Below are 16,638 nucleotides of genomic sequence, written 5' to 3' on the forward strand. Positions count from 1 at the left end.
AAGCATCTAACTGAAGAAATTGAAATAAAATATGAGCCAGCACTAAATTTGATTTAAAATACATTTTTATTAATTCCAGATAATTATTAACAAGTCAACATACACGTTTAAAAGCGTGAATTAGGAGAGAATCATTATAATACACTTATGAAACAACACCTACAGTACTAAGCAGGAAAGATTGCATATCAAACTTGATAAAGAAGTTTTGGCTTCTCAGAGCATTGCTCATGCCTATGTCGGTCTCAAAGATAGCGCTTCAGAAACCGTTATCTAAATATATGCATCTAAAGCTGATTGACTGACTGATCTATACACGCACATTGGGCTGTTTGGCATGCAGATAGCTATTATGACATAGACATCCGCTAAGAAAGTTTTTTTTTTAAATTCAACCCCTAAGGGGGTAAAATAGAGGTTTGTAATTTGGGTAGTCCACATAGACGAAGTCACGGGTATAAGCCAGTTTCTAAAGTTCATTGTGCAATCTTTCCTGCTGAGTACTTATTGTATATAGAAAATACTATAACAATCAAGTGTCTACAATAAAAAATTTAAAATTAATCAGAATCAGAGTCATTTTCTTCACCGTCACTGTCTTCAAGTTCTGGCATCGGGAAACGTAAAACGGCTGCTATGCCTGTTAGTTGGTCTAATTCTGTTACAATAGAAAAATTCAACATTAACAAAACTGATGCGCCCCCTGGTGGCCTATTTACTGTAAAACATGTATGTCACACCAATGAAACAAAATACCGCCATCATGATCGGTCCAATAGTTTGTGAGGCCTAAGCTGTCCTAGACTTGTGTAATAAGTAGGTACACCTTCTATCCCTATTGTACTTCTGTGCGCGCACTTTGCACTCACACTGGATGCGATTATCTGATGCCCGCGACTTCAACAACTCGTTTTTTAAAAATCCTGTAGGAACTTTGAATTTTCCGGGATAAAAAGGAGCCTGTTTGTTAATCCAGGGTATAATCTATCTCCATTCCAAATTTCAGCGAAATCCGTCCAGTAGTTTTTGCGTGAAAGAGTAACATACACACAAACTTTCGCCTTAATATTAGTGTGATAAAGTGTTATGTGATGTGATTGGCTCGTACCCTGGTTCTGTGTGAACACTTGAAGGATCGGGATAGTTCGTGAATGGATTGAAATAGCATACTGCCTTTGAGCTATCGTGAAAGTACATAAGTGCAAAACTGTGAGTGGAGCACTCAGAGTTGAACTCGGGCTTAATTTAATTCTTGCAGTAATAGATTTGGCATAAACTTATTACACTAAAGATATAATTTCAAAGAGACGCTGTTGGGTTAAATGAAATGATGAAATCATAATACTTACGTTCCCCAGAAACATGCATACTTGAGAAAATCCTTACATCACTTCCGTTTTCTCTTGCAGTGTCTACTATTCCTACATACTCCTTTCTCTGTGCTATATCTTGACACCTATGACAAATACATGTAATATTTCATATAATGAATAAATAAAAGTACAGGATAATTTAAATATTATGCAAGAAACGGAAAATAGGAATGTAGCAAAAAGTCTAAATTAAAATATAATTATGAATGTAATTAAAAAAGCAGGCATTTTCGTGTGATAATACTGCTATTTTTTATCTCTCTCTCGTCTGGCTTTTACAATGATTAACCCATGTAAGTTTGTAGTTATTTGTAACAAGTTAGCCAAACTAAAGTATGGACCCCGTCCGTGCCGGTCTCGCCGACATACGCACGGCACCCCCTTAGAGCGCTTTCCAGTCAGTTTTAACAAAAAAAAAACACTCCAAAAAGCCACCACGCGCGCCAGCAAACGCCACCACAGACGAAGTCAATACTGCTATTACTATAGCTTTCTTTGTCTCTATCACACACTCATTGTACACACTTGAATCGTTCCTCAAATAGAGTTCATATTGACGAAAATTAGTGTGTCAACACATATGTTACCAAACAAGACTCACAATGTATATTTTTAATGGTGTTAACGCTACTTACGATCAACTATAGCGGCAGTTTTGAACATTGCTCCAAAACCTTACCTGAACAATTTGTCAGAAATCATAAGGGTTTCAATAGCCATAGCTTCATTGGCTCTTTCAATATGTTTTTTCCCATAAAAAGCTTTGGCTGGCTCCAGTTGTAACATAGTATAGAAACTTTCCAACAATTTCACTTCACTTGCTGCTTTTGTGTCTGAGATTTTCGCTATTACTGCTGGCTCTTGCAAAACTTCTGTAAAAAGGAGATATAATGTATTATTAAGTATAGCATTATTTAATCATTAGGAATTTTTTACAATTTATGTTTTTGTTTCTTTTTAGTTTTCTGTATGGTCTTCTGCAAAAGCCTCCTCCATAGTTTTCCATTTTTGTCGGTTGATACCTAGCAACATTCATCCATCTGGTAAAGTTGTACCGCCAAGCAATTTAGCATTCCGGTATAATATAGTGTAGAAACAAAAGTGGTGTGGGTTTAATTAAAACTGCCATATGCTTTCGAGGTTAGCCTACTACCATCTTAGACTGCATCATCAGTTACCCCCATGTGAGATTGCAGTCAAGGGCTAACTCATATTTGAATGAAGATAAATTAAAATCCAATTTGAGTATATGTACCTTCACAGAACATAAAACATTTCAACTATGGGTATAATAAACAAGAAATATATCCCACATATCGTAGCAGATAAATTTTTAGATTTCTTTTAGAACTTTCTTTAATAATATTTTTTTTTCTATTCAATGGATTGTCAGACCTCACACACCTTTGAGAACATAATGGAGAACTCACGGGCATGCAGAATGTTTTCCTTCACTGCTAAAGCAAGTGATATTTAATTGCTTAAAATTAAAATGCACATAACTCCAAAAAAGAGTTGTGTATCTGGAATCGACCCCCCGATCTCCCGAAAAGGCCAACTTCTTAGCCACTGTATAATGTGAATATTAAATTACCTTTCAAAGAATGTTTAAACCCTGAAGAAGCTTTCACAAGCAAGAATTTGGACTTATTCTCAATGAGTAGCTTATTATCAGTCTTTATTGCCTGTTGCATCATGTAGTCAAAAAACTGATCTTTGACAAAACCCGGAGAAGCAAGGATCACACACTTCACAACATTAAAGTCAATATGCCTCAAAATTCCTTGCATGACTGCTTCATAAAATTTATTAAGGCCCTGAAAAGAATATAATTTCATTATGAATACACTTAAATTAGGTCTCAAAATGTAAATCGTGTTTTCGCGCAACTTCATCAACAGTACAAATTATGTATTTATAAACCCATGCTTCTGGATAAAGTAGCTTACTAACGGTGAAAGAATCATTCAGCCAATCAAATCAGTTCAGTCTTTTCAGAGTTAATTGATTACAGCCAAACAAAACTTTCCTGTTTATATTTTATGCAAGGCATAAGCACCCTGACGTCTGAATACTACCTAGTAGATTGAAACACCTATTGAATAGAATAGAATAGATTCATAAATTTGAATTAGATATAGTATATATAGTATTAGGTATAGTAGATACCTAAATCTTATGAGCTTGGCAAGTAAGTGAGTTTTAACATTAGTCACAAACATTTTGCTGGGATCGTGTTTGAAACTCACTAATAGGTTGCTATATATTTTCATAGCTTAGCTTTGGTGGTAAATCCAAGCTACAACTCAGTTACAGAATGATAATTGGTTTACACTCATCACTCACTGCAAATCCTAACATATTCTATTAATCTGTACCTGTATGCTCAGTGCAAGAAAACTCTAAAACAAACCTTTTCATGCTGCTGTACAAATCCTTTTCGCTTTCTTGGTATTGTCACATCTATCTTTGACCTCACCAGTGTCATGGATGGTGTAATGAGGCAGACATGAGCAAGGCCCTCCTGCATCACCACAGCTGCCACATCCGCAGAAGCTGCTGGGTCGCAGGCCATCTCCACTCGTTCCAATGCTACAGAGTCCCATAATATCTTTTGCAGGGTAAATTTCCTATTTAACTCTAAATCTAGAGTGTGATATGCTCCCATCTATAAAAATATACATTTTTCCTTAAGGGCATTTAATCAAATCAAAATATGTATTTACAAAAATGATGTTATAATAGTGGATTAGATCTGTTACATAGTGGCTTAGATCTGTTCAAATAATTGCTTAACTGTGACAATGTTCAAGATTTTATCAATCTATCTTTTCTTCATACTGTGAATTGCTATTTCAGTGTTGCTAATAGAGTAATACTTGATATACAAATTAGTTTTAAAGCAGTGATGCTCTAAATCTTAATCAGGTGGTTATGAGTTCAAACTCTGTCTAGGTATCTATAAGTTTTCATTGACTTGAATATATTTCTTCAAGTCTCCATAATATACCTACCTACTGGTACTGACTTAAACTGACATTTAAAAGTTAAACCTAAGCAGCCTGCTAAACCCCACTGGTGCTACATGGTAGGTAAGAGGATATCTGCTCTATGTACAATTCCTCTTCAAGTCAAATGATTGGTTGGTAATTGCACTATTACTTAAGCTAAGTACTTAATATAGACTAACTAGTCTAGCAAAAGCTAGTTTATCAAGTAACATAATAGTAGTACTAACCTTAACATACTGATTTTCAACGATATTGCGGCCTTTTAACCGCAACACACAAGCTTGAGTGTCAAAATCAATGGTCTCCACTCTTATGGTGAGCGTCGTACGCACTCTACTGCTGGAAGAAGACCCAGTTGAAGATTCCGTTTGCACTTTTCGTACCGTCGATGCCGTAACTGCATCCCCCTCGGCAATAAGGTTGTAAGCGTGCCACATGTCCTCCGGCTCCTCAGGCACCAGACCGATGCAGCTGTATATTCGAATAAGTTATGAAAAATACTATTAGTGTTTTAAAACTGCTTGTTCGGGACTTGTTTTTAAAGTAGAACATACCCGCTGCCATCCTTATCGATATTTTTAAATACAAGCTTCATTTTATAATGTATCAGGTCAAGCAACGAGTTATTTGATAACCATTTTCTTTTAATTCAAGAGGAAACTTTGTTTTAACAAAAATGAAATTGTGTTCGATTTTTCCATATTTTTCAAAGTACCATTTGACTTGACAGTTGACACCACAGGTTGACACCAGACACGATCAACATAGAGTAGGATTACGATCAAAGAGAATATAGGTAATCACTACGTTTGACACGATCACGATTGATCACGATTGCGGTTAGAATAACAGAAATGACAGCTCTACACTACAATGTCACGATGCAATCATCTCTGGGTCTGATGGTTGATGCTCGCTCACTATTGGCTACAAGGTATTGATGCAACAAGAATACCATCAATTTAACCAATCACAACGATTGCGATTGTAATAGTGATTGTAATGGTGGCTTTGACAGCACAATGCTACCAACGCCTTCTACGAAACGTTGTGAACTATGGAGTGTAATTTTATCAAATTGATCTATATATGTATACCTACGTAAAATCCCATTTATAGAATATTAGAAACTCCCAGAACTGCAAATAATTAAAAAAAAAATTTTAATAAAATTAAAGATATGATCCTGAGAAAGCAAGTTTCTGAACTGCCAACTGCCAAAGTACACATTAACGAGCAATGTAACGCAAATAGTAACATTTAATGACAGTCAATGACACAGTTATCAGAATTCTAAATATAGTTATAGAAATGGTATCTGTTAACTTTTGTTAATCTAGGGACCGCATCTCGCCAATTTTGAGCCACTTATTCAGACAAAGAAACAACGTAATTTAAACTGTAACAATATGCAAATGATTTTACTTTTGCATATGTAGTTATAGAAATAAAGGCGCAATATTATATGAGTCACTAGACTCACTGCCCAACACCCACAAGTGCGATGCGGCGAGTGACGACAATCTCACGCTTCTTTAACATCTCTATTGTTTATTCTGATTTCTGTGGCCAATGACTTTCGAACAACGAACGTTGCATGTGGCGTGATGTTAACCAGCAATGTACACAAAACTATCAAGCGTAATTTTTGTGCTGTGTGAGCACCTTTCGTGTTTTAGTTTTCTTGTTGATTGTAAATATTCCTCTTATTTCATGCTTCGCGTTTTACTGTAGTGCTATCGCGGTATATCGCGGTGATTCAATAGTACATAGATTTCGTTAACTGTGTTGATTTTGTGTTGTGTGAGTGTCTTGTGATAACTTTGTCAAGCTCAGCTGGTTTGCGGAGGCGAGCGGTAAAAATTTCGCGAGTTTTTCTTTAAGTCACGGATAGCACATTTTGTGCTCTATTTCCTCATCTAAGGTATGCAGTTATATTTTTCTCATCATTGATTTCCAAGAAGGCACAAGTCTGCGTTTTAATTGCTTTAAATACCAAAAGTACCTACGGGACCATCATCCAGGTACTTTACAAATATTAGCACGTGAATATTTTTATTGCCTTACTATAACAATTAGCGAAAATGTAAATATAATTTATTTACATTTACGCTTGCGTTATGGCCGTGATCCAGATTGCGTGTTCTGTTATTGCGCGGGAACTTGCGGTATTTTTAGTTTATTAGCCGTGAGAGTCTGAGACGCGTCGTTTTGTTTTCACTCTTGTTTTATTATTTTACTAGGCCCGTGAAACCGTAGCTCGATTTTAAGCAAAGTATGGGAACGTGACGTGACGTAATTTAAAAAAAAGTGTTAAAAGTTAAAAAAGTGCTAAAAGTGCTTGAAGATGAGTGAAAAATCGGAAGCCGCTGTTGAAGCTACAACGCATCCACCTGCACCGTCATCAACTTCATCAGACGCAGCTTCGGTCAGCACAACTGCATCCACAGTGCCCAGATCCGAAGCCACAAGACCTACAACCTTCCTGAAACCATCGGGACTCAAGCCACCCACCAAGATCGGAAGACTGTGTTCCAATGCTGCACCAAAACCTGCTGTGCCAATCTCTCCAAGAAGTGGTGAGTTCATTTATTTCATACTATCACACAAGTTGGTACATTCTGAAGTATCCTTTTGGGTTCTTACAACAGAATGCAGGACTTTTACATCCAAATAAAATTAATCATGTTAAGTAAGTAATACATAATTTAATTTAAAACAGTCCAAGTTTTAAGGGCCCAAAATAAAATATTTAACTAAGTATATTGTTTAACTATAAACAAAAAGTCATAAATAACATCTGTTACAGAAACTGAATATAAATTTTACAATGATGTGTGCAAACTGCAATTGACAGATTTCGTATCTAAAATTCATTGGTCATGCTGTTTGTTTTTTAGTATTTTTTAGATTGATTGTTAATTAGTTTCCAATGAATGGAGTTCAAATTGGCTAATCAATCCAACATCATTTGATGGATTCGACTTTACTCATTGTAGCTGTCAATCTCATTACATCCAATCAAACTCTGGTATTAGGTTAATATTAGAGTACAACTTCATTTAAGTCTAATTTAACAATTTATAAATCTCATCTTAGTACCTTACTTGAATTGAAATTCTAAATTAAACTTCTAGTAAGTCAAAGAAAGCACAAAAAGTCAAGATGTTTGAGTATTAACACAAAAAAATATTTTCTAGGTGAAACATAGCTAAGCAGTACTTAAATAACTTGGAATAATACATATATAGATCATTCCAGCTATACTCACATATTTACTTAATACTTATTATGGAAACTAAACTAGCGGCACGCTATGATGGCCGGTTTGACGTTTGTCCGCTCATGAAGTTCCGTATTAATTGATAACGACTTTGAAGGAAATAATTGTATTACTTTATTGACGATAGTGATGTGCAGAGATTCATAAATTTTATCGAATGTAGTTTTAGGTTTAGAACTCAAAATTTATTTATTAAATTGATTTCTTAAATGTATACAAGTGTAGAAAAATCAGTTTGCACCATTTAAGGGGTGAATGTACTTGTGAATATGAACAATTTTCACTATGTGGACAAACCTCTGAAATCGCAAAAAAATATCAATAAATTTTTAAAAATGGAATCTAATACGATCGTCACATAGGATCGCTGGCTAGCACAACTACTACCTCCGGCAAACTCGCGTCAATGCTCAATGCAAAACAAAGCAGTTTCGAATTGACGTTGCTTCGAAAAGTATAAACTGTCAGTGCAATGCGATTGTGATATAGTTTTGACCTGGCTTTGGATTTCAAATATTGATACTGCATTACTGTTGACCCTTGCTCGTTAATTTGGACTCTGTTCAAGCCCTTTGTTGTGGATTTCGTCGATATGACCGAACGTACGCAGAGAACTGTTCTAAATAGTTCGTAATACACCTTCGTAACTATTTCGATCGTGAAGCTCAAAATGGAGGGCCAATTTTACCTATAACGTCAGTGGTTGAACGCGTAGCTGATGCGCTTAATATTGGACAACGAACTGTTAGACGGATAACTAAAAAAAAATATGGCGAGACTGGCACAGAAGAAAATAAACTTCACACACCAAAAAAGAGAAAACGAGCAAAACCAGTCGTAGGCATCGATAGCTTTGATGCCGATGCTATCCGAAGACATGTTTACGGCTACTATTTACAGAAGGAGTATCCAACAAGAAAAAAGTTGGTGCATTCACTGAAGGAAGCTGGATTATTCTTCGGTGGGGAAAGTTCTTTAAGGAAGATTTTGAAGACCATTGGATTTCGATACAAAAAATGTAACAAACGCAAAATATTGATGGAAAGATTTGATATAGCGATGGCAAGGTATACTTTTTTACGGCAAGTGAAAGAAATCAAAAATTGGCAAAATGTTGTGTTCTTGGATGAAACATGGCTTAATGCTAACCATACTGTAGGCCGTTCTTGGAACGATGACACAGCAGCATCTACTTCCAAAGTTCCTGTAGGAAAAGGATCGCGACTTATAATTTGTCACGCCGGAACCATCAACGGGTTTGTCGAAGGTTCTCTCATGGCTTTTGCGTCAAAAACCACTGGAGACTATCATGAAGACATGAATGGAGAAAAGTTTACTGAATGGTTTACCTCAATGTTGTGTAGCCTCCCTGAACCATCTATTATAATTATGGACAACGCCCCATACCACTCGATGCAAATTGACAAGCCACCTGCCCAATCCCAAAAGAAAGCTGATATCGTCGCATGGCTTCGTAAAAATGGCGTAGATGCAAACATGAATATGTTAAAAGCGGAATTAGTACGTCTTTTAAAAGAAAACAAACCAACCAAGATCCGATACGTCATTGACGAAATAGCATTAGAACATGGGCACAGAGTTATACGGTTACCGCCTTACCATTGTGAGTATAATGCGATTGAGTTGGTGTGGGCTCAAATTAAGGGATATGCTGCAAGACACAATACAGAACCCCCATTTACCACAAAAAAAATGCTAAAATTATTAGAAGAAGCTTGTGAACATGTGACTAAAGGAGACTGGGAAAAGGTTGTGAATAGAACTGTTAAATTAATAAGGGAAGATTATGAAAGAGATGTGAAAATAGATAATATTATAGAAAACGAACATATAATTATTAATGTATGTGATGATAGCAGTGACGACAGTGAAAATAGTAGTATGGACGAATCTGATTAATTATGGCCTTTTGTGGCACCTTTTTTGGTATCTTTTGTATTCATATGTTTCTTGTGTGCATATAAAGTATGTATATTCATTTTCGTTCAAATATTCAGTTCGTTCAAATAAATTAAATAAACATATACATTTTTGTTTTATTAAACCTATTTAATCAGGTACAAAAACAAAACTTAATTGTTTTTTGTTCGAGAATAAATTGACATTCCACATCACTATTGTAATGTGTCAAACCGGCCATCATAGCGTGCCGCTAGTGTACAAACTATGTATCCTAATATTGGAAATCATAGGCATAGTTCAATGGAGCATACTTTTATTTTGCTTAGTGTATTAAGAATTAAAACAAGATAGATTTATGTCTGACACATAACTCTCTCTCTTTTAAAATGTGTCTTAAGTCTGAGCAAAGTCTAGTATGCTCTGTAGATCTTGTTTAGTCATTTTCCCTTTCCACAGAGAAAAACAGAGATTTGCCTAAAAGATTTTTATTTTATGGAGATTAATTTTTTGGACTTTACAGTCTTTTTGAAATATTTGTTCATTTAATAAGCTTGATACAAAATTCAATAATAAGTTCTTAACTACTTATGCGTATTAGAAAATATTATTTGTAAAACCACAATTGAAACATGCCCATTATTTATACCTTAACATTTAACATTCTATTACTATTACATGAATTAACTAATACTAGTTAATTAACTAATACTAGTTAATTAACTAATACTAGTTAATTCATGTTGCCATAAATACCTATAGGTACTAATGTATCAGATTGCATATTTGAGCCGTCATCCATAATATGTAATTATTGTGATCTGGGTAAAATGAAAAACGAAATGAAAGAAAATGCACCCAATTACATTTGTCACATTGCTTGTATCATATTATATGTCTAAGTGTGTAATACGTATACCTACTAGAAGAAGCCTGCGACTTTAGATTTTTATAATAGATTTTCTTTAATTCTGTGGGAATTCTTTGATATTCCAGAATAAAAATGTAGTCCATGTCTCCAGGCTTTCTCTGTACCATATACATGATAGGTATATGGTATTACCTATCTTGGGATATGGTGGTATCCACTGACCATGTGGATTTAGGTTTCCTAAAATTCTGTGGAAAATCTTTGATTTTCTGGGGCAAAAAGTAGAATACATCCATCCACAGAAAGTAAGCTAACTCTGTACCAGCCAAAAACGGTTAAATGCAGGCAGACACATACACTTTTGCATTAATATATTGATTTAGTAGTTGAATACAAAATATGAAGAGCTGAATAACGTTTTTAAACGCCACTTCTAATAATAATAATACCTTCTGTTTGCGTTAGGTCATCATCTTAGCTTATTTATAACTATGAGGTGCACGGCATGGGTGACCTCAGCTCATTAGACCTCGGATTTGTCGTTGGACGTAAATCTCATCAAAATACGACGGCAGGACTGTGATCTGACCGCCGATAAACCAGTTTTTGTTATAGCCAAAATTTATTGCATATTTAGTGCTAAAGTGGTTTAATTAACGTCTGATCGTTATGCGAAATATTAACGTTATATACCTATAGTTTAAATGGTAATTACCTACCTATTATTATATGGATACAAAGTAGGTAGTGCAATATCTTAGTTTTCCAAGAAGGATTTATTTGATAGATCTTAGTGCCTCGTTTGGGTGTTGATCTCTGTAAGGATTTTCCTGTTTTTCGTCTAGTAGGTATCATCATAATCAACTTGTCGCCGGCCCATTACTGAGCACGGGTCTCTCAGAATGAGGTTTTAGTTGTAGTGCTAACCCAGTGCATATTAGTAGTCTTCAAACACCTTTGAGAACCTATGAAGAATTCTCAGGTATGCAGGTTTCCTCACGATGTTTTTCTTCACCCTCAAAACGTAATATAATTCCGAAGAGGTGCGTGCCCGAGATCGAACCCCCCTGTCCTCCAGAATAGGAGGCCGACGCGACGTCTTAGTAACTAACTACTAGGCTATGAGCGCTTTGTATTTTAATTTTCTGTGAATTCGCAATACCTAAGCACTATGCCTGAGAAAGTATCAGGCTTTGATGTTGCCTTTAAACAACACCAGCGGCGATTGTTTTGACCAGGTCAGAGGTTTACGTGTTGTCGTAAGTCACATTTAATTGCCTTTTACACCGTGTACCATCGACATCGGACTTTCGCAACTAGTAGCAATAAAGGATAAACCATGCTGCAGTTTTCCACCTAAGTTTAACCACGTTTAACCATTGTGACTGCCTAACACATTCTTGGAGACAGAATGGGAAAGTTACGTTCTCAATCTCAAACAATATCTGTTTACCAACTTTGTGGTACTCGTAAATATTATCAGTAACATCATCCATCAAAATTATACATTGAGTACTCAAAGCAATTAGGCATTCTCTTCTCAAACCAAGAATGGGCACGTTTCTGAAGAGAAAGTGTTATAATGTCAATTTTTAACAATACAATAATCATGGTTCCCGTTGAGTTTCACCTGAAATTGACTTCAATTTGCTTCGGCGTGTAGGTACGCATCGATCGTCGACGTAGATTCGTGGCTAATCGACGATTTCTCTCCTACTTGCGTGATAGTGACAATAAAAACGCTTAGTGCAGTATGCGGGCGTCAACTCAAGGGTTTATAAGTTTGTTCACCTTTTGAAATTAGCATATTAAATTAGTCAGTCGTTTGGCTCCCCATTTGGCTCCTGATAATTCAACATCTACCTACAATGATACAAATGTTTAGACACCAGAATAACTTTAGAACGTTATTCTTAGAAGACATTCACTGCTCACACGGCATGAATGACTTCTAAATATAGGAACTCTGAAGGACAGGGACTGTTGTTAAACTTTCCAGCTGTTATATAAATAAATCTGCACTGTATGCACATTTATAAAAAGCGGGAGTTTGTCTTAAAACTCTGAGGTAAAGTAAAAATGGGCATGATTTTTTTGAGACCAGCACAGCGATGCACTTGACCGTTTTCTCGCCATGTTCGTACATGAAGATGTAATAAGTGGAACACAAGTCTTGTTATCTACAAGAATTGTTTCACCAATTTCATATTCTAGCCATTGCACAGACCGGTATCTTCGTTGCTATAAAAGTTCCAAAAAAGTTTCATAAAGAAAATTGGCCTTTCTTCCGTAAATGTTTTTTTTCGAGAATATAGTAGCTAGTTAAGTACCAGCACTTTGATAAATTCTTATCGCAATTGAGACTGCTTACAATTTTCTTTATTTTGTTCACTCTGTTTTGACATCACTTTTATTTTTATACGCCAAGATAGTGATCCAGTTTCAAATGAAAGTAACTAAATAGTTGCTGTTTACTGTTGTTTGCAGACCAGATTAACAGCAATGGCGCTGGTAAAAAATTACATCCTGTTATACCTAGTTACAGATATACCGGTTTTGCGAACCGACCTTCATCAGTAGATTTACATAATAATACCGTTACTTCATCTCAGCCCATAGGAAGCCAAAGATTGTTTAATTAAACAGCTATTATATTAATAAATTGAGCTATAATAATTGTAGATAATATTGTTATGTTTATTGATTTTAAATATTGATAGTTTCAGATTGTTGATTGTATATATTAACGCGATAATAAGTAAGAATATATTGTAATTATAATAAATTATATAATCTATACTAATATTATAAATGCGAAAGTGTCTTTGTATGTTTGTTTTACCTTCACGCCCTAACTAAGCAACCATCCGACTTTTTTTTTTGCATAGAGATAGTTGAAAGGACGGAGAGTAACATAGGCTACTTTTGATCCCGGAAAATCAATAAGTTTCCGCGGGATTTTTAAAAATCTAAATCCACGCGAATGAAATCACGGGCATCAGCTAGTAAATAATTATAATTTCAATGAGATGGAGTTTTAGTGTTCTATTAGATTGTTGGTTGGTACTGAGGTACATTATAATTCAGAAGTACAGGAACAAGTAAGTTGCCTAAAATAGCTCATAACATTACAAAAGTTTGAAAATCTTTAAAGATCTGCTTCGCAACGCTGAATTCCGTTTATCTCCTATTATTCGTACACTGGAGGCATAAATCACTTTCTACGCCATCTACCATGACGGTGACCATTTTGCAACTGACCAATAGTAAGAATGTGAAGATACTTTTACAATTGAGGAAATATTGCTGTGATGCCGGCAAAATCATCACCATCATCGTCGTCAACCGAGAGATGTCCACTGCTGGACATGGTCTTTGTAGGGACATCCACGCGATACGGCGTTGCGCTGTCTGAATCCAGTGACTCGTTTGTCCATCTAGAGAGGGTTTCCCATCGCTGCGCTTTCTAGTGCGAGGTCACCATTCCAGCACCTTGGGACCCCACCGTCTATCATTTTTCGACCTATGTGCTCTTTCGATTGCCACTTCAGCTCGCAATCCGTTGAGCTATGCCGGTTACTCAGATTCTCCTACGGATTTCTTCATTTCTGATTCGATCTCACTCGCCCGCTGAGTGATCTTAGCTTTCCTATGAATCGACCTTATCTCAAATCCATAACGCCATCATACACGATGCCGGGAACATGCTTTTTATTCGATAACAAGTTAGGACTTGGGGGTGATGATAAGTGACGATACAGTCTAAGATGGAAGCGGGCTATCCTGGAAGGAGTATGGCAGGAGTATTCTACCGGAACACTAAATCGCGTGATGCCTAGCGATTTAGGGTTCGCTGGTGGGGTGCAGCGTCACAGCAGAGTCCAGAATAGATTTGAGACAATTGGGAAATTATGTATAATTTTTCTAGCGATCGGCCCCGGCTTCGTACTGATGTTAATGTACATACTAATCATTAGTACCTAGTGTGGTTTCAGTCTGGTTATTTTGTTATTTTCAAAAGAATAAGACAATATTTTCTATGAACGGCTCTCATTCGGCTTGATTTCTTTCGACATCTTGAACAAATTATATTTCAACAAATTAACACAAAACCAATTAACCAATACATGAAACCTTCTCTTCAGTTACTTTCTATGATGAAACCCGCACTAAAATTCATTGCATAGTTTAATAGATCTAAGCGTACATATGGACAGACGGAAAGGGAAGCGGCTTTGTTTTATACTATGTAGAGAAGTAATAGGGAAGTAATATTTCAAAGAAAATACTACGATTTGATATGAATATGTAAATGTACGACGTGGTGTCGGACCTGCAGGGTAACAATTCGCTAACTCAGTGTCTAACACTGAATGATAGCCACCGAGCTCATTTGACATTGGTTGGTTCTACATTGTGTGATATCAAAATATTTTTTCGTAGAAAACCTTCAATGGATTAAAAATAAATGTCAAATGAGCTCGGTGGTTATCATTTAGTGTTAGACACTGAGTTAGCGAATCATCCCGCTGGTGGCGCAAGTGTACCGGGCCAAGCTGACATTCAAATGCAAGTTTTTATGCTCCATTGTTGTTAAGCAATCAGTAATGAGTTGTTTCTCATACAGGACGTCCTTATGCTTCCCGGATCCGCCCTCATCCGTGTTGTAATTTAGTTCTTCTATTTCAAGACAATTCAAGTTGCGTTGTTCACAATATGTTGGTGTGTATTGTCTTTACATTGAGGCCGGTCATTGATTCGGGAAATGTGTAGATAAGGAGAAAATTAAGTGCAAAATTAGTTGATCACTTTTTACCTCCACTATCCGTTCTTAAGCATTGATTCTAATCCACATACATTCTCTAGCTATTTCTAGAAATCTAAAGTGAGGATGGATCTTTTGGGATCAGTCGTCCCTTGGGAAGCTATGTTGTGGATGAAATGGAAAAAGCAAAGCGAATGCTTTGCACTGCACTCGGTACGCTTTTCCACAATATTCCAGTTGCTCTCCATAATGTCTCGAATGGATCAAACATACTTAATTATGGATGAAGCATATTTAGCTTTAAACATAGATGAGTAGGTGGTCCATGGCAAAGAACATGTCTCTTACGCATTAAAGATTATGATACATAGAGCGATGGGATAAAATACTTTAAAAATCATACGAATAAGGTAGGTAGATACGAATAGTTATTGAGAAATGTAGAAAGGACTGCTTTTCAAATTAAGTGAATTTAAGTGTTGAGGAAATGCTGTAGATAAAACACAAGCTCATTGTTGCGTTTTGTACAGGATGCGGTTATATTGATCCGGCTCGGCGCACACCTCGACGCTTTCCTCTGCGTCTTGTGTACCTACTTCGCAGCTCTGAATTAACGAGGTATATCGAGGTATGCTCAATAGAGGCAATTGTATCGTTAAAGAAATAGTGTCGCACTTTGCCAGTGTGCTAGACTTTGGCCAAAAATCGTTCTCACTCTGAGAGGAGACCCGTGCTCTGTAGTGAGCCGGCGATGAGTCGATCATGATGATCGAGAGATTACTGAATAATTGATTATTAATTTTGGCCGTTACATGACATCGGCATCTTTATAGTACGCGACAGGTCTAGAAGACAATAGGGATGATGACTACTAGTCAAATCAGCGACTATTTATCAAACGTCAAAACGCTCGCTTAGTAAGGGAGCTTGTATGAAATTCACAGATGTGACGTCATAACATTTCACGTAATTTAACGTACTTTTTAACCCCCGACCCAAAAAGAGGGGTGTTATAAGTTTGACGTGTGTATCTGTGTATCTGTGTATCTGTGTATCTGTCTGTGGCATCGTAGCGCCTAAACGAATGAACCGATTTTAATTTAGTTTTTTTTGTTTGAAAGGTGGCTTGATCGAGAGTGTTCTTAGCTATAATCTAAAAAAATTGGTTCAGCCGTTTAAGAGTTATCAGCTCTTTTCTAGTTTTCTTGTAGAAAAGAAGGTTAGATAACCGTTAGGTTCATAATATTCTGTCAATAGACAAATATCAAGCTGTCAAGATGGACGTTGCCTAAATACATAATTATTTATTTGAAAATGATGTTTTGGAAAACTCAAATACTTTGGATCGTCGGGGGTGTTATAAATTTTTAATTTACACTTGTTTAGTTAAATACTGGCTGCATTTCGGCGCTAGA

The 16,638-nt window shown here is 36.2% G+C and overlaps 2 protein-coding genes across 10 annotated transcripts in view; one reads left to right on the forward strand and one right to left on the reverse strand.

Annotated features, from left to right (window-relative positions):
• Window positions 1-237: 237 nt before the first annotated feature.
• LOC123881215 (protein pelota) lies at window positions 238-5,161 on the reverse strand. The gene is made up of 7 exons (XM_045929910.1): window positions 4,939-5,161; window positions 4,612-4,855; window positions 3,787-4,041; window positions 2,968-3,190; window positions 2,053-2,245; window positions 1,350-1,456; window positions 238-658 (listed from the first exon to the last, which is right to left on the reverse strand). Exons 1-7 carry the CDS (start codon window positions 4,977-4,979, stop codon window positions 561-563), a joined length of 1,161 nt encoding a protein of 386 aa, XP_045785866.1. The 5' UTR covers window positions 4,980-5,161; the 3' UTR covers window positions 238-560.
• Window positions 5,162-5,970: 809 nt separating this feature from the next.
• The window catches only part of LOC123881198 (CAP-Gly domain-containing linker protein 1-like), a 60,126-nt gene continuing 49,458 nt past the window's right edge, over window positions 5,971-16,638 (forward strand). For 4 of the 9 annotated variants that reach the window (XM_045929860.1, XM_045929857.1, XM_045929861.1 and 1 more), the window contains exons 1-2: window positions 5,973-6,308; window positions 6,628-6,963. In XM_045929860.1, coding sequence (XP_045785816.1) covers window positions 6,732-6,963 — 232 coding nt within the window. In that variant the 5' untranslated portion in view covers window positions 5,973-6,308; window positions 6,628-6,731. Of the gene's footprint in view, window positions 6,309-6,627; window positions 6,964-16,638 lie in introns of all 9 variants that reach the window. The other 5 variants (XM_045929856.1, XM_045929858.1, XM_045929865.1 and 2 more) reach the window with 4 other exon arrangements.

Source organism: Maniola jurtina, chromosome 3 (genome assembly GCF_905333055.1).
Source record: "Maniola jurtina chromosome 3, ilManJurt1.1, whole genome shotgun sequence".
Classification (NCBI taxonomy): domain Eukaryota; kingdom Metazoa; phylum Arthropoda; class Insecta; order Lepidoptera; family Nymphalidae; genus Maniola; species Maniola jurtina.

Excerpts from the sequence above, each read along its gene's own strand:
- LOC123881215 (XM_045929910.1), bottom strand. The coding sequence starts at position 4,979 with ATGAAGCTTGTATTTAAAAATATCGATAAGGATGGCAGCGG. Across the intron at positions 4,856-4,938 it reads ATCGATAAGGATGGCAGCGG|CTGCATCGGTCTGGTGCCTG; the intron begins GTATGTTCTACT and ends TCGAATATACAG. Across the intron at positions 3,191-3,786 it reads TTGTACAGCAGCATGAAAAG|GGCCTTAATAAATTTTATGA; the intron begins GTTTGTTTTAGA and ends TATTCTTTTCAG.